At 47.3% G+C, this 23,948-nt stretch overlaps 1 protein-coding gene across 3 annotated transcripts in view; it reads right to left on the bottom strand.

Moving 5' to 3' along the window:
* Window positions 1-23,948, bottom strand: part of IGDCC4 (immunoglobulin superfamily DCC subclass member 4) — a 147,257-nt gene that overhangs the window by 99,121 nt on the left and 24,188 nt on the right. For all 3 annotated transcript variants that reach the window (XR_009455528.1, XM_059714548.1, XM_059714549.1), the window contains exon 2: window positions 169-498. Coding sequence is in view for 2 of the 3 variants with exons in the window: in XM_059714548.1 (XP_059570531.1) it covers window positions 169-498 (330 nt within the window). In the remaining variant the exon portion in view is untranslated. The remainder of the gene's footprint in view (window positions 1-168; window positions 499-23,948) is intronic.

Here is a 23,948-nt window from a genome sequence, read left to right as displayed (position 1 = left end):
AAAGACATGTTGCGTCTCATTTCATAGATAATCACGCATGCCCTGAAAGAAAATCCATTTTCAAAGGCGATTTGTTTCAAGCTTCCGAGCCAGGAAGATACTGATGCGTTTTCTCACACATTGATATTCTGTATCAATACCACAAACAAAACAAAAAACCCCACTTACTTGGAAATCGTACGACAGCCGTTTGACTAATGACAGCCCCTAAAGAGCCCTGGGACACGCAGGAGTAATTACCCTCAGCGCCAGTCCTTTCAGGATATTTACTCTCCTTAGCAGCAGCCTGGGATGAGATGAAGAGTGATCCATTTGGAAGCACCTGGAGATGCTCCTGCTCCACTAATGGAAAGCCATTCTTCTTCCAAGTGATGTTGATAAACTGCTCAGCGGGGGCCAGGTTACAGTCCAACACCACGGCTTGGCTGGGCTCTAGGATCACCTTGGCAGGGCCAGCGCTGCAGCTCAGCTCCACAGAATCTCCCTCCAACAACTTCCCTGCAAGGAAAAAGACACTTATTGTCTTCCTGCTTTGCAAATAAACCATACCTTGTGGCTAGCCTGGGAGTTCAGAACAGGCAACATTCAGGTCACACAAAATCCCATGCTACAACCTGCGTCTCAGCCCACTCCAACCCAGATAAGATGTCGCCCACAACCTGCAATGCCTTTTCCCACCTGCCAGCAGCTCTCACGGCACCTGTATATCTCCTTTGCTGGATCCAAGCAGGTAAAGACCATCTAGGAAAAGGGGTGCTCAGCCTTTTCCATGGGGGCCACATGAGTGGTGCCCCATCTGCCCACAGACTGGATCCCACCAGTAGTCCCAATCCAGCATCAGGGCCAGCGTGGTGGGCACCATCTGACTATGCAGAGGGAACCTGGATCTGCAGGGGAAAAGGGGCATGGCCTGGCCTCAACCCAGCCCAAAGCGGGTGGGAAAGCAGGCATGGCCTGACCCCAATCCATATGGAAGGGAGGGGGCATGGCTCAGCTGCAACCAGCAGTGCAGCACTTGTGAGTTTGGGAACTGGCAGGAGGAGGGTGACTGTATTAATGAACATCATTCCCCCACCACCAAATTTCCTGCCCCACAAGCCAGATGCAATGACTCCATGGGCCACATTTGGTCTTTGAGCTGGACACTGAGAACCCCTGATCCAGGGGAAGGCAACAGCTGCAGTAAGAGCAACATCAGGCACAAAAAAAAATGAGGATCCCACACTAGCCCCAGGTTCACCTCACTGTCTCTTGGGTACCCCATGACACAGTATTTACAGTACCATTTACCCTACCACCTACCATTAACTCTCCAGCGCTGTCAAATACCCAATCCCACCCCTAAGCCACACGGGCCAAAATCTCTACGGCTCCATTTCCAACCCTTCACTCGTTGTGTTGAACATAAACAGTTATTTACAGCCATATGCACACTAGCTTCAATCATGAAAATCAACCCATGCATCTGGATTACATCCAGACCTATAGAAAACCTGGCAAATATGCCCTGAGAATGGGCAGCCTCAGACCCACCAAGGGAAGCATACACCCAGAGCTAAACTCGCCTCCATGTATCAGATTCTGCTTCCTACCAAATGCAATGTCAGTCTTCCTAGGACATCCTACAACCTTAGAGGAAATAAGTCCTTTTCTTGGACTAATTCTCTGATAAGACTTAATAGGGAATGGTATCTCTGCAACAGTATTGTATATGATAGCTAAAAGCCTTAGAGGAATTATAACATCACTTAGCTCCTTTTATTTTGCAAAGTAATTTTTATAAAACTCTACTGATTTGCCTCCATTATGGACTGTTCCCATGCAGGAGAGAAATTTTAGTCTCCCGAGCCCTCTGTTCTGCCTGTCCAGCCAGGCTGGAGGGTGGGCGACTCCAGCTGCCATGGCTGCATACAGGGAGAGAAGCCATTTTCTCAGGAAACCAAGAATTTACAGGGGTTTGGCCCACACCCACGGGACATGCAGCTGTAAGAAGGTCATGAGCAAAGCCACGAATCTGAGAAACTCCAGCAAGGACCAAGCAGAGAGGAAAAACTTCAAAACAGGGAGTATTTGTTAAAGCAGGCAGTCGATAGCAGCTAATGCGGGCCTCACGTGTGGGAACGCTGCATGCTGAATGAACTGTAATCAAAGCACGAACAACAGAAAATGCCTGCTTTGCTTCCCCGGGGTGCTCTCGCCCTACACCAGTCAATGCAAACAATCTTCCCTCTCAGGACAAAGAAACGCTGGAACAGCTATAGAGCAGTGGGCACAGAGAAAACTGCAGCATCCCTCCCCAAGCCTCTGGCTTGCAATTTAGGCCTCCTACGAGACCGTACTAGACCAGCTACCAGCGGCAAGGAAGTTAAGCAGAACAGGTCTTGGTTTGGAAGACTTCCAAACCAACACGAGCAATCCCACTTGGAAAGACGGTTCCACCTCTAACAACAATGCTTCAGCGTTTCCTGAAAGAATATTGCCATTAATAAAATGCATTTGCCGTTACAGCTCTCCAGAGACGCTAAGTCAATGTTAGTTGGCAGCGCGGCTCCACACACCAGCATTTCAATCTCCACTGTGCTCGAAGCCTCACCAACCACTCTCTTCATGGCTCCCCTCCAAATTATTTTGTCACTGCTCCAATCAAAAATGTTTCCTGCCTCTATAATGAGTTTATCAACAGTAGATATGAACCACATGGCTCCCTGCCTGACTCTTATCGCAGAGAGCTCCTGATTAATTTTTATAGGAATTCAAACACCCTATTAAACCTGCTACTACCTACTGCTGAACTAAGGGCTGAATTTTAAAAGAGGGCACTGTAAGCATACAATTAAGGGCAATGACACGCAAAATTACACATGCAGGGCAATGGAGCGATGTCAAGGCGTGCAACAGAAGCTGGAAATGAGGGGTTGGCGCTGCCCAAGTGCACAGGTAATTTAGTGCCCCTGCTCCCGCGGTGCAGAGAGCCTGGGTCAGGCATAAGCACTTGTGCTCAAAACATCCAACGCTGGGGGGTAGCAGGGGGGCAGATTCTCTTCCCTCCTCCCGTCAACTCCTCCCTCCTCCTTTACCCTTTGCTTGCAAGAAGAGAATTAGCTTCAGGTAAAAGGTTTGGAAGGAGAAAAAAGCTACTTTTCATCCCCTCTTCCCTGCACCCCTCCCTCACTACCTCCTCTTCCATTCCCCATGCCTGGAGCACTCACCCGCCCTGACCGGGCCCTGCCTGCACTTTAGCTCGCTGCCTGTCTTGCGTTAACAAACCACCACCTCGTAACTCTGCTTCCAGGAAATAATCCTGATCCCTGACGATACTTTTACACTTTCCATCAGCAGGAGAGCCAAGGGCCTCATGATCCCTAATGCACCACGCCTGCATACTTCTGAAAGACTAGTCTCCATGTCTTACAGGGACTAGGGAATGTGCTCAATGTCACTCAGGAAGGCAGTGCCAGAGCAAGTTCGACCCACACCTCCTCAGTCCCAGTTTAGCTCCCTTCCCTGTTCCACTGAAACATCCCAACCATCCCTGGGGAGCTTTGCAGCCTGAAGCTTACCAGGCCTTTAAGCATGCAGCACGTCCCATGTGGGAAGCATCATACTGGCGTTTACTGCAAGGTAATAAGATAATGACCCTCCCAAACAATCCTGTTTCTCCATCATCAGGTTTTCAGTGCATCTCTCCTGCATGTTGGCTACCTGATCGCTTCTCTCCTATCTTGTTTTTATTCACAGACAGAGTTTTGCACAAGCTTTTGTTGCATCTGCTACTGAGCAAACGGAGGCCTGAGGAAGGGTACTGCAACCTTGAAAGCTTACCTATGTCTATCCCAACCACGCAGCTGGCCAATAAAAGGGATCTCCCACAAGGATTCTTGCCACTCATTTCCTGGAGCATCAGGTCTACAATACCACTTCAACACCAAGGTAAAAATGCCAACTCATCATTTCTAACAGACAGGATGGAAACCACAGGCTGTTGAGATTTGGCATTTTTTTTTCACAAAGATGCGGAGGGGGAGTTGTAGGTGCAATGTAGGGCTCTGTCCAGGAACACATGGAGGTACATCACACAGGCAAACAACTCATAGGCTCGAACTGTTAAGCAAAGCGAGGGCACAGCATTGTAAAGCAAGGTATTTGTTCTTAATAAAAGCATTAGGGGGGGTTGGGGGCGGAAAACTGATGCACTTTTTTGAACATTATCAAGTGAACCAGACTGCGTGAACTGGGTTGAAAGTTTTCTAACAAAGCTTTTCTTTTCAACAGAAAATAATGCCTTCAGGACCAAACCGAAGATCTCTATTAAATATGTTCGTTTTGTTCAGGCAATACTATTGTTGTTTATTTTTGATGAACAGTTTCTAAAGGAACATTTCATGTGCGCATATTTTCATGAGAAAAAAAAGCACTGCTCCTTTCTTTTACTCCATGCCACCCCACTTTATGCCTAATGGAAAAATAAAAGGTATTAGAGCTCCTCATCAGAAAGGTTTCTTCCTGCCAACACAAAATGATGCTTGCAAAACACAATTTTGGGAAGATTTTTGGAAAAATTCCACTGTGAAAACTTTTCCTTGGAAACATTTCTCAAGAAGCTCTGAACAAATCAAAAAGAAAAAAAATATATTATTTCTTCCAAAACTTGCTACCACAATCTAGTTACTCTTTCCCTGGTCCTCTCTAGCTTTTTGATAAAGCAACACTTTAACTCAAGGAGGAACAAACAGCCTCAGCGTTGCACTGTCTGTATGATTATTATCAATCCCCAGAGCCCTCCAATGCTTGAAAAATAAGGGCCAGTTTTTATGTTGAAGGATAAATAAAGCTCAACTCTTTTCCAGCCCATCCAGTCCATCCTCAGCAGTAAGGTGCCACGCATGCACCTCTCAGGTGAGAGCCCCCCCCCAATATCCAGTGAGGGAGAAGCCTCGGCTCCCCTCTAATCCCGGCCCCTCACACAGCCTCTTAGTACTGAATTGCTGTGATCTCACAGGGGAAATACCTTGCAGTTTTTGGCCCAGGTGATTTTACTTACCTAGCAGAGGCAATACCCTCCTTAAATGTCTCAGGTGCAGTTAGAGGGTGAAGACCTGTCCCTTCCCTGTGAGCAGGCTGACCCCCGCAGGGGTCTACAAATGCCTCCAAATGCAAGCATCTCGGCTACACAATTTACTGATATGGAGGACATCTCTTGGGCTTTCCATCCAACTTGCTTCTTCAGACTTTTGGGTATGAAAAGCAAGACTGTGGGGCACCTGCATGCCAAGGCCTTCCGGCTTAGGGCCTGCAGGTAGGACACCTGCCATGGATTTGGGAGCACCTGAAGCTCCAGGCTGAAAGGCCTAGGAGGTAGGATACCTGCTGGTGAAAGCACCATACAGACTTGAACGACTCTGCTCAGTTGACAGAATTTGGAGCCTAGTTGGCTCAAGACATGAAATAAAAAAAAACAACAAAAAAAACCAACCCTTCCAATCAGACCAGTACAAGCAGAGAGAGTTCCCAATTGCATCTGACAATATGCAGTTACCCCAGCTGACTTCCTGCCCCTGGGGCAGGGGGATGGACTTGATGATCTTCCAAGGTAGGTCCCTTCCAGCCCTGATGTCCATGACGTCTATGAAATAAGGGGATATTTCCCCCCTCAGCAACAAGATGGGAAAACACAAAACCTGTGCGCTCCCTAGCCAATAGACCTGGTGTAGCTGCAACACGGGGTCCTTTCCGAGGAAAGGACGCTACAACCAGTATCCCAAGAGCCTCTTGCCACAAGAGAACCCAGACTTCTGCTCAAAGGGGCACTGGAGTCAATAACACTGGGAAATGAAAGCTAGGTGAGACAAGGGGAGAAAATCAGCACCAAGCAGCTGAAGTTAGAAGTGATACCATCAAACCAGAAAAATGATCAACGAAGCACACAAGGCAGAGGGAAAGCTGCCAGTTCAAGCAAGGCCAAGAGACCCATGCAAAGCAATGAAAACCTTGCAGAAACACACATCCACCAAGGAGTAGTCTCCTCACTTATGGGACCACCAGAGTCCTCCTACAAGGGGCTCCCACCCTTAAATTTATAGGCAGAATGTCATATGAACTGCAAGCAGGTTTTTATATAACAGGGAAAGGCAAGCCTCCAAGGGAAAGGGTGGAGCACACAGTATTAACAAATGTAGCCAAAAAAAAAAAAAGAGCTGAATATTATTTTGCCACAGGTCTTATCTCTTTGATTTTCCTCAAATTCTCGCCTCTAGAAATTTAAAGCATCTTTACAATCTGCCTCCTCCATATAAAACACAAGGGCTGGTCTTTGATCATCCATACAAGGTACAGAAGGAGCATGGTACAGATCTGTAAAATGGGAACATGTAATACTACTGCTGAAACCACCTGCCTTGAGGATCTAAGCAAGTCACTTGACCACTCTGCCTATGATAAGCCAGCAAGTAAGATCTCCTCTCACCTGTTGCCTGCTTTCACGCTCCTGGACCATTGTTTCTCAACAATTTTAGACTCTAGACCCCCTTGAAAAATGCCAGCTCTTAATTTCCACTCAATTTTTGACCACAGCAAAAGAATAGAGCTATTCTGCTGCAAATAATTTAGAAAGACAGAATGTTTTTAACACTATAGCTTCCTATTTGAAATCTCTGGGTTTATCTTGCAAATCATGCAGGTGTCCCTGACAGGACCTTAGGGCACCCCACAGTGCTGCAGGACCCCCGTTGAGAACCACTGCCCTAGACTACAAGTTGTCTGGGGTGGGAACACTGAGTCACCTGCTTGTACCATGGCCAGCTCAAAGACGAGGAGAATCAGGAATGTTAAATGCTTGCAGAAGCTGCCTTTTCCATCTCTATTCATTGTTCTGCGCCTACAGAAACCAGAAGTCTCCATTTAAACATCCCCCCCCTTACCTGGTGGAGGAATTAACTACTGAAGTCAAACTGAAGAAAATTTAGACAGAAGGCATAGCAGTGTGACACCTTATAGACTACATGGCTCAGAGGCATGAGCTTTTGAAGGGTAAGGTCTACTTCATCAGATGCTATGACTGGACTTGAGGACAGCCTGCAGGCTAAACACAAAGGCAGATATACAAAATACAAAGGCAGATGTAAAAAGCAGTGGGTAGAGAGAAGCACCAAGCTAATCCTTAGTCCTAAGTAACCGGAATAAAGTGATTTAAATACAAAGAATAGGGAAAAGGGGAGGAGAGGAGGGGACGCTACTGCAAAGGTGGGTACAAGTGAATTCATCAGCTGATAACACAAACTTGGTCTCCACAGCACTGAAAATACAGCTATTCCAATGAACCGTAATATTAGGTGGAAGGGGATTCCTAAGAGCCATGAAGTCCTCTCAGATGTCAGCTCTGGCCAACATTTTAAACATGAAATCCACAGGCATCAATGATATTTTCTTCTGCATTTGAAACTGTCTTGCCTCCTACTGCCTGTGATAGTACTCCCAAATGGGGCACTGTTCCTCTCAAACAGGCCTGCAGACCATAGCATGACATATTCCCACTGGTTTACTGAATATTAGGGGAACAGCCTAAAATAACTTATTCAGAAGGAGGAAAACGAAGGCAGATATAAAAAGCAGTGGGTAAAGGGAAGCATCAAGCTAATACTTAGTCCTAAATAACTGGTGAGCTGAGATAATGCAAACAGGCCGCAGTGCTATTCAGAGCCAGCCTGTAATTGCTGCATAAGTCGGGAGTCAGGGGTTGCTTGAGACCATACATAGTGCCCTTCTACAAGTGGAACCATGGTCTCTGCTGTAAAGTGTTAAGACCTTAAACTCCCATCAAAACAGTCTTCTTTGGATCGGGTTCTGCAGGGCATTACTGCTTTTAGCTGCCTGTTGCATTGCTCATGACTAAGCAGGCTGGCAAGGTACACCGTGCGCAGTGTTAGCCTTGGCAGAAACACAGCTATTTCACTGTTCATTTCATGCACCCTCCCTCCCCTCTGTTTATTCATTTATTTTACCCTCATGTTTTGGGCCTAATCCAAAGGCCCAGTGAGGTCAATGGAAAGATTGCCAGCAACTCCAGTTAGAATTAGAAAATGGCCCTTTGAGATCAATATAGGGAGTTTGCCCTTCTTACGTGATCATACTGCACTTGGTGACCTGGGGCCCAACTCCTGACCCAGGCTCTACGGGCCAATAAATACACTGCAGAGGGAGTCTGCCTCATCAGCTGGTTTGACACCTTCCCTATTACAGAAATGCACACATGATGTTCTACCCCAAAGACGACAACAGAACAACACGGGATCCCAACGAAGCCAGCCCTTCCCATCTTAACCTTGATTTGAGATGAGGGAAGGGATTCCCCTGCGTTCATGGACTGCAAAATTATACACACCCCTGTCTGGAATGAGCTGGCAAGCCATTAAGACTGAGCACATTTCTGACAGGTACTTGCTGGGTCAGGACAAGGAGTAAAAAGTGCTGGTCTCACATGCAGGATATACACCAATACTTGATCTGCTAGGATCTTGCACCTTGTCTCCTCAAGGGCTGAGGTCTTTCTCTGAAAATGGGCTTTTTCAATACAGAGAGGAAAGATCCAGGCCAGGAGACAGGCCAGCACAGTTTTGACTAACAGAAGCAAACACAGTCCTTGATCTCTGTAACAGGGCCTAGACAAACAAAAGGTTACTGTTCAACAGGGAACAAATGGTTTTGATGGAGAGGTGAAGAGCTGCCATTGGATAACCATTTCCAAACCCAGTGAGATCCCACATGGGTCTCCATGTGAGCTCTTGAAGGTATAACCTTCCTATTCTGTGTCTGGACAGCCCCAAGCACAGTGGTTCTCAACCTTTATAGACTCAAGGCACCCCTTGGTAGGCTTGACGCACCCCTTGGTTTTCATTTTTTTCTGTTTTTTTTCTATAAGAGTAACAGAGCAATTCTCCCGTTGCAAAGAACTCAGACCACAACAGGGCAAAATATTTTGGGCACTATGGGTTCCTATTGAAGCACCAGGGTTCATCTTGTGAACTGTGCACACCTGACACTGCATGGCATCCTCCAGCACCCTTGGAAGTACCTCAAGGCATCCCAGAACACTGTGGCACCTTGGGTGAGAATCACTGCCCTGGCGTAATGGGGACCACAAACATGCCTCTGCCAGCTCCCAGAAAGCAAGGGCAGATCTGTCTGTCTACTCTGGAACAGCCCGAGGCCAAAACAGGAACATGAATTGGTCGTGCTGGTTCCAACCACTGACCCAGCACCCCACTTCTGCTGTGGTGTCCTAAGCATAGCCGGCACCCCTAGACATCAGGGGACCTCCCGCAGCCCTACCCAAAGGCTAGGTCAGAAAGCACCTGTTTTTCCAGATCATTTTCTAGCAGCAATGTGTCCTTGTCATCAACTTAAAAATTGTCCCCAGCAGGCAGAACTGGATGGACATGGGAAATGAGTGCCCTTCTTTATCTCCAAATGGCCCCATGGGAGAACCTGACCGAGTGGGTCTCAACCCTTTTAGACTCAAGGCTCCTCAAAAATGCCAGCTTTTACTTTTCACTTAGTTTTTGACTACAGAAAAAAAAACCCATAGCAAATCTGTAGCAAAGAGCTCAAGAAGATCTGAGGAGAGCAGAATGTTTTTCGAACTAGGGATTCTTCTTTGAAATTTCTGGGATTATTTTGTGAATAGTGTTTGCACACTTACACTGCTAACAAGGTGTGGCACCCTGCAGCACACTTAAAGGGCTCTCAAGACACCCTGGGGTGCAGTGACACCCGCTAACCCAGACAGTACCTGCAGGCACATTGCTACTGCATCAGCTTAGAGGACGATCCAAGGAACCGGCTCTCAATTCACTCGCTCTCGCGGAGGTCAAATTCACTTCTGAATTAAGACCAGAGAGAAGGGGGATGTTTGGTGTCAGGCTCCAATGGCAAGGAGAGGCTCATACCTGGTAACCTGCTTGTGGGAACGTGTTCCAGTCCTTTGTTTCATAGCTGATGCCTGCTGCCAAACCAGCTCCCTAACAACTATGTTGGTGAGGACTTAGTGCAGTCACAAGCAACTCTTGCAGCATCAGGCTTCGTATTTGACTCCTAGGCTTTGCCCAAACATCAGGGAGCATATCATAAGGAGATGCTCAGGGCAGACAGGGGAACAGGGTATGGAAGGGGGGCAGGGGAGGTTTCTGAGAGCAAAAATGAGGCTCATTTTCACATGTGTGCTCTGCAAAGAGCTGTTTTATTATGTGCAGTGCCTGGCAGCAACAGGTTCCCCTCCTACTCTGGGCATTGTCTAAGGTCCTCAAGGCCTGATTCATCCTACAAAGATGTAACAGCATCTACCGACACAGATGGACACACACATAACATGTTCCAAGACTTCCAGACAAGACAGCAACCTACTACTGCTACCTGCCAGCAGAGTTGTTCCCTCGATTGAAGGAGTAGAGGTCTGTGCTGCAGTTTGGAGGCGTGTAACAGCTGGGTGATGCCATCACACTAAGAATACTTAAATGCTCAGTTAAATTTAATAAGGGGCCAAATTCACAGAGTTGTCACTCTCGCCAACCTGAATGGGAGCTCCACTGTCCCTACAGGAAATACTCTGGTCCTCTACTGTGACAACCCAACACTGCGGTATCTCTATTCTGCACTGCCATGCTTTGCAACATCACTTTACATCCTGCAAAGCCTCCTTCAAAGAGCCTGAATAAGGCTCAGGATAGGATTTAGCCCAATAAAATTAATCAACTGAAAGCTTTCAGTGCAGGTCTGTGAAAACATTTACATCATTCTAATAAAACAAGGTTAATTGTATGGAGAAGGACAGGACCCAGGACAGCCCTGGCCTTGGGAGCTGAACACTGTGCAAGCAACAAAAAACAAGGGTTTCTGTATCTGACTCGCTTCCAGAGCTGACATCACTTTTAGTTCTTGGCAGCCAGAGGTTTTTCTGGAGAACTGCTACTGTACCACAGGTCCCGCTCTACCTGGAGAGCGGCCAGCGCACTTCCTATTCCATGCACATTGGAACTGGCTTCTGCACCTTGCAAAACTCAAGCCAAAGAAAACCTTCCAAAGAGCGCGGACAGCCTTTTTCACAGTTCCGGCACAAGGCTCAGCGAGCGTGTGCGTGCTGCTAGATATCACCCTTGCAAAGAAAAGGGCTTTCTCTTCTACCCTCTGCATCTCACCCCACATGGCAGGAATTCAAGCTGCAGTTAAGCCTCTAAATTGTCACTGTCCTAATTTATGTATTTATTTTGGATGTCTAACCAGGAGAATTCAACGGCACAATTAATCTCCTTTAATCAGGAGTGAATAGCACTGGAGACAAAACTCAAGTTAATTCTTCTAAAGGATTTTCCTACCCATCAGCGAGCCAACTACAGCTACATTGTTCTGCTGAAATGTTACAATCTGCTGCAGCTCTTCATCCACTCTGGGGAAAAAAATCTTTAAGTCCCATTGTTTCACTCAAAGAGCAATTACATTTGAGAGTATCCCCATTAAAAATGCACAAAGCATTCCTTCTTCTTGGAAACCTGAAGTGCTGACAATTAAAAGGCAATGGCTTGGCCTCAGCCCTTTCCCTGGACAATGGCACTTGGCAAGGAGTGGTGGCAGGAAGAAACGTGAACTGAGATCTTAGCATCTTACTCTGTCTGAGCAGGCATCTCAGGACCTTGTCTAAGCCACCTACCCAACCCAAATGCAGTGTTAGGAGCGCGTGGAGTAGGTGTGAGTGGGCAGGGGAGTGGCTGGCGGTGGTCGCAGGCTAGGTGGCATGGGTACATACACATGCCCACAGAGAAATGAGGAACCTAAATCCTTTTGAGGACTCCTGGGTTCCCTTCCCAACATTGCCACTAACAGCCGTTTAACTTTTAAGAGGAAATCCTTTATAACAGCAGAATAAACCTAGCCCCTTCTGCCTCCATTTACCGCCCTTGCAGTAGCCAGTGGTCTGCTGCAACTGCTGCTTGCAAGGGGCTTTGACAGCCCCATTGCAGGCATTGCCCATCCCACCCTACACAGCTGACCAGTGGGAGAGAAAAGCCTTGATTTATTCCCACATACACGGAGCATACAGTTTTCTTCAGGACATAGCAACCCCTGCTCCTGAAGGGATGCATGTTCAGATGCAATAGATGCATGGGTCCCAGGCACGCAGCTCAGCACCCATCTCAGACCTTCCCAGACAGCAGGGAGAAGGCACCTAAACCAACTGCCAGGCTCACGGGTGGGCAGAGCAGAGGGCGGGCAGGGCTTGTCCTGTGGTGGTCCCAAGCGCAGCAAGAAGACAGTGTAGATGTGGCCTGAGCTATCCCAGCATCCCATGTACGAGAGCCTTGCAAAAATCAATCATGTAACGTAAAGACCATAGCCCATAGCCACCCTGGGGCTGGGAGGTGTGCTTAAGAGGCTGGGTGGCTTTGGGATGTTCTCTGAGTCTCTCCGTTTCGTGGCTGCTAGTTAATGGCATTTTCCACTGAGGCACAGAGCCTCAGATGGGCCTCTATGAAACTAATAGAAATTCATTAATTAATTAGTTCAGAGTAGATTGCTTCCAAATGCAGCTCACATGCCATAATCAGGCTGGGCTTGGTCTGTTTTTTTGGGGTAAGTTTTTCACTGCCTCCATCAATCTGAGAGTTGGAAACAAGAAAACAGAAAGCACTTGCATTAAAGATACATCCTCTGAAACAACCCCAGTCTGACGTGGCAATTTCTAGGCTGGACCTGAAAAGGGAAGTGTTATCCAAAGTCATAATTAGGGCACAGTACAGTTGTCTCTGACATTATTTACAGAAAAGCACAGGCAGCCACAGTGACTCTGTGAGATGAACATCTTTTCACAAATAAATGCCACGTGATAAGCATCAAAGAAGTTAAGGGTTTAGATGGTGTCCCTCCAACTAGAGATTAACCTGTAGCATCCCTGTAGTTTTGACAGCACTCCTGCTCATGAGATCACTCTCCTTTCAACCCTTCTCATGAAGGCTGGCTACAGATACTGTCACGATGGGGTCCAATCTGGTAAGGTGCTAAGCTAGGCAGCAAGGGACTAAGTCTACTCAAACTACTCTTGAGGTCAATGGGAAGGAAGTACAGTCAAGGACCTTGTAGAGCAAGGAGCTGATCCCTGAAAACAGAGGTTCCCAACCCCCAGGCCGCGGGGGGGTGCCTGCAGGTCCGCAGGAGGGTTGGCTGCCAGACCGGAAGTCTGGAAGTGACCGGCGTACTGCGAACTGGCAAGCAACCCTTTTTTATACCCTTTGGCTGCCAGTCCACAGTATGCCGGTCACTTCTGGACTGCAGTTTGCTGGTCCGCAGTCACTTCCGGTCCGCCGTCTAAAAAGGTTGGGAACCACTGCCTGAAAACACATGGCTTCCCCACATTCAGAGGGTAGTATAAACCCCAGGCAAACTAGATCAGTCATGACTCTAGACTTACATGAGAACAACCCACACTGGTCATCAATGGCCTCTGAACTTAATCTTTAGCCCCTCTGATACAGACCTCTCCCTCTCCCACCCTGAAGCTTAGCACCTCACTAGATTGGACCCCGTGGCTGTAGCCAGCCTGCATGAGAAGGGGCACAGCTGCAGTTGAAAGGAGAGTTCTCTCATGAGCAGGAGTGCTGTCAAAACTACAGGGATGCTACAGGTTAATCTCTAGTTGGAGGGACACCATCTAAATCCTTAACTTCCTTGATGCTTATCATGTGGCATTTATTTATTTTAAAAGGGTATCTCCATCAGCTGGCAGCAGCTGTAGACTTATCCTGCAGATCAGCCATTAGAAAGGACAAGGCAGTACTTGCTTTCTTGTGAGCCTGAAGCTTGACCTTTCTTGGCGCACACACCATTACTACCCAATGATAACAAATACAAATATAGTCTTTTCTCTGTCGGAAGTGTGACATTTAATTGAGATGCAGGTTACTCTTAACACATGCGTGGAAAACAAGTTGTCCAGAAAGATCAACCAAATCTATAGCAATTATCATGTATTCATCATGTGGAACTGCCAATAGTCAGCATAACGGTAAAACACGTGGCTGTTTCACAAATGTCAGTCTCTCTTGTTCATCTCTGCCCCCACAAAGGAATTGAAAGCAGCAGGTATAATCTGTGGGTCAAAATCTCCAGTTCTTAATCAAGTCCCTAGGCAGGACTCTCTAAATGAGGGCAATGTGAATATGCATGTGCAACTGCTTATTCCTTTCACAGTCCTGTCCTTGCTGCTATCTGCAAGAGGGTAAAGCTTCCAAAGTGCTTAAGTGACTTAAAAGCTAAAGTCCCATTTTCAAAAGTACCTAAATCACCTACATCTACTGAAAGAGATGTTACAACCCCACCTTTCACGTACAGTGGAAAGAGCTGTGAGTATTCCTCTCCACAAAGAGCAAATCTAGTGGAATGTCATATTATTTGCTTTGTACAGGTCTTGCTTACTACATTTTATTTGATGGGAATCACATTTTTCTTGAAAAGCTAATAAAGGACAGACTGAAGAGCTTCTCACCTAGGTTGATGGGAGCCCGGGATGCATGGAGAATATAGGATTAGATTAAGACTGTGGTTTGTATTTATGTATTTACAGCATATACCCAGCATATTACCATTTCAAACCTGAGAAAATAAACTGGAACAATAACAAAGTACCATGTAACTCATCGAGTGAAAAATACAAAGCAGCTGCAATATTGGAAGTGTTCCTAATGCAATCTAAGGTAATTATTGGTAACAGCATCAAACGAGTGCATTAATATGTGCTGATCAGGGACAAGAATCAGATGGACAGAGTCTGGCACACCAGCCTGTACCTGCAAATTATGTAAATGCTTTGAAAGAGCAAAGCTGCAGCCCTGCGAGCACTGCTCTATAAATGATCTCTCTAATGACTTTATTGATGCTAGATTTGTTATCTGCCCATGTTACCACTATAAGCTCTATTCACTGATGCATTTATAACTTTTGCTATTAATCACCAGTCCAAGTAGAAAAGGGAGATGCACAGTTTTAAAGGGGCAGCATTAGGTTAAAAAGAATGGGCCAGATTGCCATGATTTTACATATCACATTTGCATGTACACACACTTATTCTTTGACTAGTCACTTTTGTTTGTTAAGTTCTTGGCTCCCTGTTCTGGTCTGCTGGTTTAGCAAACTGCTGCAAAAGTTTGGGTTGAAACAAAATGTACTGTTACAAAGCTACCAAATTTGGGACCTCAGCTACTTCAGTTTCAAATGTGCTGAGCGCCTATTTTCAGCCCTCCAGTCTTTCCAGTAATTTAACAAGAGAGGACACAATGTCCTTTTCAACTGGAACTAATGTTAAATTAAATAAATTAAACTAAAATTAAAAAAAATGGATAAAGAGGCTATTGGGTTATTTCTTATTTTTCCACCTACTTAAAATTAATATAGGAGTACATTTTGCATTCCCCCCCCACCGAAAGTTACTGAAGTAAAAAGGAACTAAAGCCACAGAAACCTTAATAATATTTAGTGCCTATGCGGCATTTTTAGCTGTAGGCCTCAAAACACTTTGCAAAGGAAGAGAGGCATCACTGCCCTCTTTCTAGAGGTGGAGAAACTGAGGCACAGAAGGATGCCATGCAAAGCCTGGTGGCTCCCATCTCACTGGCCGGCTGTCCTAGACCGCACCTTCTGCAAAAAGGAATCTGGAGCACTCGTGGCATTTCTTTAATGCAAATAAATTTGGACTAGGTCTTTCTGCTGCAATACCCGACTCCATGGATTTTAAACAGCCTCTAGATCACAAGCTGTGGATGTGGAGTTGTGTGCAGGCAGGACTGGTCAATAGATAATTGGTAAATAATTTGCGATGCACAGGTTACTGCAAGGGGAAAGCTGAGAGGGATGGGTGAATATTAACCGTTTTATAAACAGCCCAAGGTCAGGATGCAGGGAGTCCAAGATGCTTTGCCCAAGCAGTGCTCAGACAGAGCCACGTGGACACACCAACATTTACTGGAGAACTAGAGACCTGGACCAGCATAAAGACCCCTCCATCTTGAGGTCACAAGGTCAGACCCAAGAGAGAAGAGGCCCGATGGCCTGCAAGCCCCAAGCCAGTGGTTCTGGTTCATTCCCAGCTGTGCAGGTTAGAGTTTACTGAATTCAGCATTGAGGGGGAAATCATAGCAGGGCAATAAGGAAGCCTACATATGCCAGCGGTGTGGAGGAAGAAGGGCTGGTATCTCCAATGCTGCCAAGCAGCACTAAACCCCCTCCAAAAGAGCGTGGTCAGAAACCAGCCTGGATAAGAGTTACTGGCTGCTGGGACGGGCAGAGCAGCAAAATCTGTGTCAGAGCCATCACCTCACCTCTGAGCAGGTGGGGGTGGTAATTCTCCTCCCAGCAGCACCAGCTGCCAGAGAAAGACAAGGCCAGAAGAAAGGGGCACATTAGCAGTGAAGGAAATGGAGGGGGCTGGGGCATGGAGTGGGAGCAACCAAGTGCCCCGTGGGTGGATTTGGCCTGAATTACTTAGTAAGGAAACATTAAAATCAAAAGCTTTGTCTTTCTACCACCTTGTGCCATTGCCCTCACGGCTGGCAAAGTCTCACAGTCCTAAGGAAGTGACAGACTCGAAGTGGGGCCGAAGACTTCATTCCTCACTTGTACAACTAGTCCCATAAATGCCAGTGGTAGTTGCTTTCAGCCCTCGTAAAGCCAGGCCGGCCGTCCTTACTCTGGCAGGACTCCTATTGCTGCTGAGAGATCGCAGCACCATTCAGCTCTTACTCAGCTACGCTTCCTACCCATACAGGCCCCTTACCCATGCCTTGCAGCATCGGTTCTTATCCACAGGATTAATTAGGGGGTATCCAGACTCTGAAAGTCAAGGGTCTGGCATTTGATCCACCGTCTGTGCCAGCTGGGCAGCTGGGGACATAGCGAGAGGAAGATGATGGAAGCTATATTCTGTACCTTCATTTAAAAAGCAGAACTCCAGCCCTATTTTCCCTTCTACAACTGGTGCCATAAGGCCTTGCTCCATTTAAGACTAGGTGGAAGCGCTCCATGTGGATTACAGTCCTTCCTTTATTTTTTTAAATCAAGCCTGCAACAAATGTAAATTTCCCTTTGCTTCCAGCTGTCCTGCCTGAGTTGGCGTAAAAAAAATTACAGCACAGCTCCGTATGATGTACTGTAAATCAATACAAACAGCCATGGGGAGCCTCCAAAAGGCATATGGAATAAGCCCTCGTCAAAGATATTTATGAGCACAAGATGCTGCAAAACAGAACGGCTCCAACTCTCTGGTGTATTCCCACTATTTACAATGAGATCGGAAAATTAAAATGATATTTTACGCTTAATGGCTCAAACAAGCCACGTGAAATCCTTCTCTGGGTCCCATTTACAACATAAACGTCGGTGATGGAGCAGCAGATGGTCAGAAACGCTCTCCCAGAATATTCAGACGATTCATCTTGAATCCGTGCCCAAATCATTTAAACTTTAATGGATTCTTTCATTAACAACCAAAGAAAGGGAATATGGTTGCCAGGACATTAAAATCACTTTTTCAATTATACTGTTATAAAAGCGAACAAATTAGCTGTAATTCTTAGCTGTAGCCTAAATGGAAGCACGACTTTATGAAAGAAATGAAAATTGATTTGGATTAGTGGGCATCAAGGGCTTTTTAAAAATTAACAAGATCCTCATGACTTCATAGCATAGATAGATTAGCTGGGGGTTTCTCTGCCCTGTGTTTGTTACCTGCCAATACGCAGAGGCAGGCTTCACACCATTTGGTAACACCGTTGTAATCAGATGGGAACTGGAGGCTAGGAAGACTGAAACCTGCCCTCCGTTTCTGAAAATGCAGGGTGACGTCTGAATACAGAGTTTGGACAGGAATCAGAGCCTCCAGGCGTTAGCTGGTTTTAATGAATTATTCAGTGCTTACACTAAAGTGGGCCTAATCAAGGCATAATTGTGCTAGAACCTGCAAAGGAAAGAAGAGAGCATCAAACCAAAAATCCCTGCCCCAAAGTGCTTACAATTTTAAACTGTAAAAATGCAAGAACAAAAATGAATGGTTGGGGGAGGGAAAAACAAAACAACCCACTTTAAAACTCTCTCTTTGGGGAGAAGAATTATTATTTTGTGGGACGCCTGGGATGGGTGGGTTCAAACGAACAACAAACATTATCAAGAAAAAAAATCTGGTTAAATATGAAGTGTGAGGAGATCCATGGAAAAAGCTGTTTTCTCTCTCCCTCTCTAATAAAAACACAAGAGGAAAAACCTGCCTATTAATACGGCCTAATACCCATCACCCCAAGAGAAGGGAGAGGAGCTCAGTCGGGGCACTGGATGTAGCTCTAGAAGGCTGTAGTGTAGAGAATAGCCCAGCACGGGCTGCTGCAAGATGGATGTTTTCATGCACCTCTTCTACCCCCCAGAGCTCTGCATTGATCCATGGCTGGCAAAACCCTCATCAGCTGGCAGAGCACGCGTTGTGAGGAGCAAACGCAGCAGAGCACTTGACAATCGTGAGCACGAAACCTCACTGCACACAGCACTGGAGATGTCTCCTTCCAGGATCAGCGTATCCTATTTAGTTATTTCCACTCTTTATTCCAAAACAGTGGTTGACAGTTTGCATCGGTCAGAATGGCCTGGAAAAGTTAATTTGTCTTTGGACAAACCTGACTACCATGTTTGCCATAATCGTTCAAACTCACCAGCCTGTATCTGGCTTGCAGCCAGGCCGGGGGGTAATATTTTTCAATAAACGAAAGAAAGCTGTTCCTTTTGAGTCAGGCTTCCATTGTAATCGCTGTGGGTCTTTGCATGCTCTTGTCAGGATGGTTATATACTCGACACCACAGAACAGAGGGTAGTTGCGTGCTCCAGGCATCTCAAGGCCTTTTACAAAGCACTTCTGCGCTCTGCTGTAAAGTTACCAAGGCCACAACTAGGCCTGGCGGAATGGTGATTTTTCACACAAGGACCACACCCACAAGGGCGCAGGGGGATGGGGCGGACTGCTTGGTTTGAGGGATTTATGATGCGTCCCACACCCAGCACCTGGTCCAAATACCTTGCAAACAAGCACTCCAGGAAGTGCTTAACTACCCTGGTGACGGAAACCTCAGAGGGACGGACAAGGACAATGAACTCCCACACAGCTCAGAGCATTAAACACTAAAACCTGTGAACACTGAAGGAGAAAATCAAATATCTACCACCCCCTTCCATGCTGCTGCAGGGGACAAAATCCTTCCCAAACGTGCCTGGGGATGCCTGAGGGATATATTTGGTAGCCATGCTGGTCTGAGACAAAAGGAAATGCAAAACTCCAGAACTCTTGGTTCAGAGATGATATTTTTTTGCAATTTCTTAGTTGGTCTACTAAAAGGCATCTTTTTCTGTAAGCTTTTGGGCACATGCACCCTTCCTCAGGGAAAATTAAAGATGGTAAAAAGTCCCCATAGGTAGAAAAGGAGGAATCTTATTGACACTATCTATACTCTACTTTTATCCCTATAATCCTTCTCTCTGTGCCATCCTACAACCCATTTTCTCTTCCTATCTCTTCCAGAGGACTCACCTCCCACAATGTTCAGCTCAGAGTCAACTCTGCAGCCCCAAAATATTCCAGTGGTTGTGGCAATCAGACACAATAAGCATCTGAAGCCAATGACAACTAGCAGATGTGCACGGGTGCAAACACCCATGCAAAACATAGCTTCCCTGTTTCCGTGGAAGGAAACATCCCAGAAACAAGCCAAGTTGTTAACAGGTACACGCACAAACAGAAATAACGCCATACCAGATCGGCTTTGTTTGTTTAACCTGACAAATGCAGCTTAGTACTCATGCATGATGGCATGTTTGGAAGTGTTTCCTGTAGCATATTCCTTAGAATGAATGAGACTGTAGTCATATGACAACTCTACTGTTACATCTTGGAGGAACGAAAAGATACCGTCACTTTTGTGCAAAGTACAAAGTCCAATGAGCGTAAGCAGTGAAGATTAGTGGAGCTCTGCTGTATTATGTGCCTATCTATCACACCTGGAAGTGATACGTGGCGCGCCTCTAACCAAAAGCTCCTGAAAACAGAAGCTGTATCAGGCTGTACATAAGACAGAATGAGTCAACATCTGTACTACGAAAGGACAAGAAAGCTGAGATATTTTGAATCCAAAATCAGAGATGTGATCTTGTGAAGGAAAAGCTTTAGAATCATAGAAAGCCAGGGCTGGAAGGGACCTCAAAAGATCATCGAGTCCAACCCCGCTGCTCTGGGCAGGAATACTGCGGAGATCAAATGGTCCCAAGCAAGGTGTCTGTCCAGTCTCCTCTGAAGACTTCCCAGGTTGGGGACTGCACCCCTCCTTAGGAAGTCTGTCCCAGATTCTGGTCACCCTTACCATAAAGTTCTTCCTTGCATCCAACATAAAACCATCCTCTAACAGTTTATGGCCATTGCTCCTTATCTTATCCTGGGGCACCCTAGCGAACAGTTTTTCTCCCAGCTCCCAATATTCACCCCTTACATGATTATAGACAGCCACAAAGTCCCCCTCAGTCTTCTCTTCCTCAGGCTAAACAGTCCCAGATCCCTTAGTTTTTCCTCTAGGAGTACACCAATAAAGAATTTTTTTGGCTGATAGCAATGGCCTATATCACTGGCTGATACCAATCAGCCCATATCGGCTGATGACGACCCAATAGCCAACATGCAGCCCGACAGCTTGGAGAGCAGTCTGGCCAGAAAGGGGGGGGGGGAGGATGAGGCATGTGGGGGACAGAGGCATGGGGAGGGCAGATCAAGGCCCCCACGGTGAGAGAGGAAGTGGGGCTGGGGCAGGCACTGCCCAGCCAGGACAGGGTGCAGGACAGAGTGGGGCAAGGGATGGAGTGGGGTACAGGGGGTAGGCTCCCATTGCTGCACGCTCCCCCAGGGAAGACATGGGGGGCATGTGCCTCCTGAATTTGTGCAGGGGCAAGGGGGCTTGGCCAGGACTGTGCTTGGGATGGGCAAGGGCAGCACTGCGGGGGGGCTACAGGGTAGGTTACAGCCCCCCCCCCCCCCCCCAAATTTACTGTAGTCCCCCCCTCCCAGTGCCACCCCCTAGCCCACCCCAAGCACAGCCCCAGGCCTGTCCCCCTGCCAGGAAGAAACCAGCACAGGCCCTGGGCCCAAGCCTGCAGCAGGCAGCCCACCCTGGCCCCTGCATAAATCTTGGGGCACATGCCCCCAGGCCTCCCCAAGGAACGTGCACAGAGGGAGGAGCCACCTCCTCCCCTGCCCCCGAATTAGTACCCCGCCACTCTGTCCAACCCTGCCCAGGCAGATCCTGCCCCATTCCCTCCCTCACCATGGAGGCCTCGATCTGGCCCCCCACCCCGGCTTACAAACCAGACGCTGCTCTCCAAGCTGCCGGGCTGCATTCCTGGCAATGTGCAGGCTATGTCTGTGCACATGCGTGTGACATTTAGTGGTGACATTACTGGCCATATCAGCCACATCGGGACAGCAGCAGTTGCCTGCTTTCACATGGGAGGGGCGAGGTAACTCTAGGGTCTACCACCCCTGATGAGCTTCAAGTGTAGATGCACGCCCAGATCCGCCAGGAGCACACTACAGAGTCAAACAGGCCTTCCCAAATGAAGTAGAAGCAAACTCACGTGAACCCAAGTCATCAGCCGCTAACCCAGCCGTTCTGTAGAACGTATGCAAGGTAAAGCCACTTGCACTCCACTGCCCTCCCATAGTCTCTGCACCTCAGGTTGCCTGGGATGTTCTCCCCTGGTGAATGCAGCAGCTCACTGTTACACCCATGGGACACCTCCAAGCCACACAGGACTGTTTGCAGCAGCAGTGAGGGTGCAGCAGCACCAACGCCATTTCACAAGGTAGCCAACCACTCTCCTGCCGAGTTGGCCAACTCAAGAGGGGGAGCTTAAGTGAAGATACCATGAGCTGACTTTGCTGTGAAGACATGCCCTCAAGAGCCAAACTAGTTCCAGGGAAGTCCCAGCAAAGTTGCCACTGATGAATGGGCTGAGGACCTGGCCCTCAAGATATTACAAACGCTGAGGTGCATTAAGCTTTAGTCTTAAAATGCAGAAGAACACAGAAACGACGTCCTCGAGGGGCTGGAAAACTGACTGAAATACGATTCTGCGCATGCCGCCTGTGCTCCGCACAGTACTCTCCTCATTCTCTTATTCTTACTAGGGAATGTGCAGGAAGACAGGAGCTCCGCTGCTCAGCTCCTCCTGTTGCTTGCTATGACCCGCCTGATATAACATGACACTGAATCCTGTTTTCATGCAAACAGCCTTCCTGAAATGGAGTGAGAGCAAAAAAACCACAAGAAAGGGAGTACCCAAACAACTCCAAAGGACTAGGCCTGCTGTTGTTATGCTAATGGTAATGTCACTGCCCTACTGTGCAGCAGCTGTAACAATGCACCTGCAAGCAGTTCTACAAGCCTTGAAGGTAAAGCAGACATACCACCTACCTACTGCATTGCTAGGAAATACTACAGCACTGACCAGGTGAGATGCAACATCAATCACTGCCCTAGCAAAGATCTTATTAACCACTGGTCCCTGATGACCACAAACTTAAGAGTGAACAACCATACTGGGAAACTACTTCATTTACATAATAACAAGTTATGTTGGTTTCAAAGATAGTCCATGGTTCCCTTGGCAGTGTGTGCGCATTTGCAATCAAATTTGGTGAGGTTTTCTAACATGCTTCTGTGCCCCGCTACTGTGGTACTGCAGGTACATCACATGTAGGGTGGCACCAAATTGGTGCAAGTGCAGATGAGCAGTGGCAGCAGCAGCTAGGTCAGCAGCTCTGGCTCACCTCAGACTGAGCTCATGATTTCGTCCCCTGTCCCAAAAAGGTCACCGACCCCTGCTCTAAACAAGCTGCTGATCTCCACTCACAGCCCCCACCTCACTGACTGTCAGATGCATCTAAACACAAATACTACTCTCCAGCCGCGGCTTCCTCGGAAATTCTACTCGGAGAAAGGAAAAATGGCTGGTTTGTCAGCGTGAGCCACGGCTTGGCCCCTTAGCCTGGTCTGCCTAGAGGATCTGGGCTCTTTCCAGCCATCGGTTTAAAGGAGAGATTAATTCCATCACTGCAAACTGTGGCTCTATTATTGTGCCTCAGGGCTGCAGCAGGACTGTGACCACAGCAGGCAACTAGGATCAGGTGAAGGAGGGACCAGTCCCCAAAGCAGTCAGGACCTAAGTTGCTTCCCTGGCTCTGCTCTGGAGACCTGACCTCAGAAGGGCACAGTGAGGATTAATCTGGCCACGGGGAACAACGCCAACATCTTCGAAAGCAAATGAAGGGGGTTATAAAAACTAATTAGCTGCCCCTGGTGACTACTGTCCTGCCAGCCCTACTGAAACAAGTCCGCTATGCAGCCATGCCAGGATAGATGGGCTCAAACGGGCTTTGTGTGCATTACTGGAAGGTGAAACTTGGAATCCGGAAGGTCTCTGAAACATTTTGCATCATTCCTGGGCACAGTTTCATCTAATTGAGGGGAAGAAAAAAAAAAAAAAAAAATCACCTAATACTGAGTTCTGGGGCTCCCCCATGTTTGATACGGGCCCCAGCTGTAGCTTTAGACCTATTGTCATGAGGAAATAAAGCGCATGGCCATTTGTTCCCCACTTCCCAGTCGAACCTATTTTTCCATGAAGTGACGAGTTTTACAGTGAGAACACCCTTGAAACAGAACCCATTTTCAAGCAATACACACACATCCACAGATTTCACAGACTTCATAGACATTAGAGCTGGAAGGGACCTTGCAAGATCATCAGGTCCAGCCCCCTGCCTAAAGAGCAGGCAGTCAGCTGGGGTCAAATGATCCCAGCAAGATCGGCATTCAAGTGTTCCTTGAAAGTGTCCA

This window comes from Alligator mississippiensis, chromosome 11 (assembly GCF_030867095.1).
Source record: "Alligator mississippiensis isolate rAllMis1 chromosome 11, rAllMis1, whole genome shotgun sequence".
In the NCBI taxonomy this organism is placed as follows: Eukaryota; Metazoa; Chordata; order Crocodylia; family Alligatoridae; genus Alligator; species Alligator mississippiensis.
This window is presented reverse-complemented; position numbering and strand designations above follow the sequence as displayed.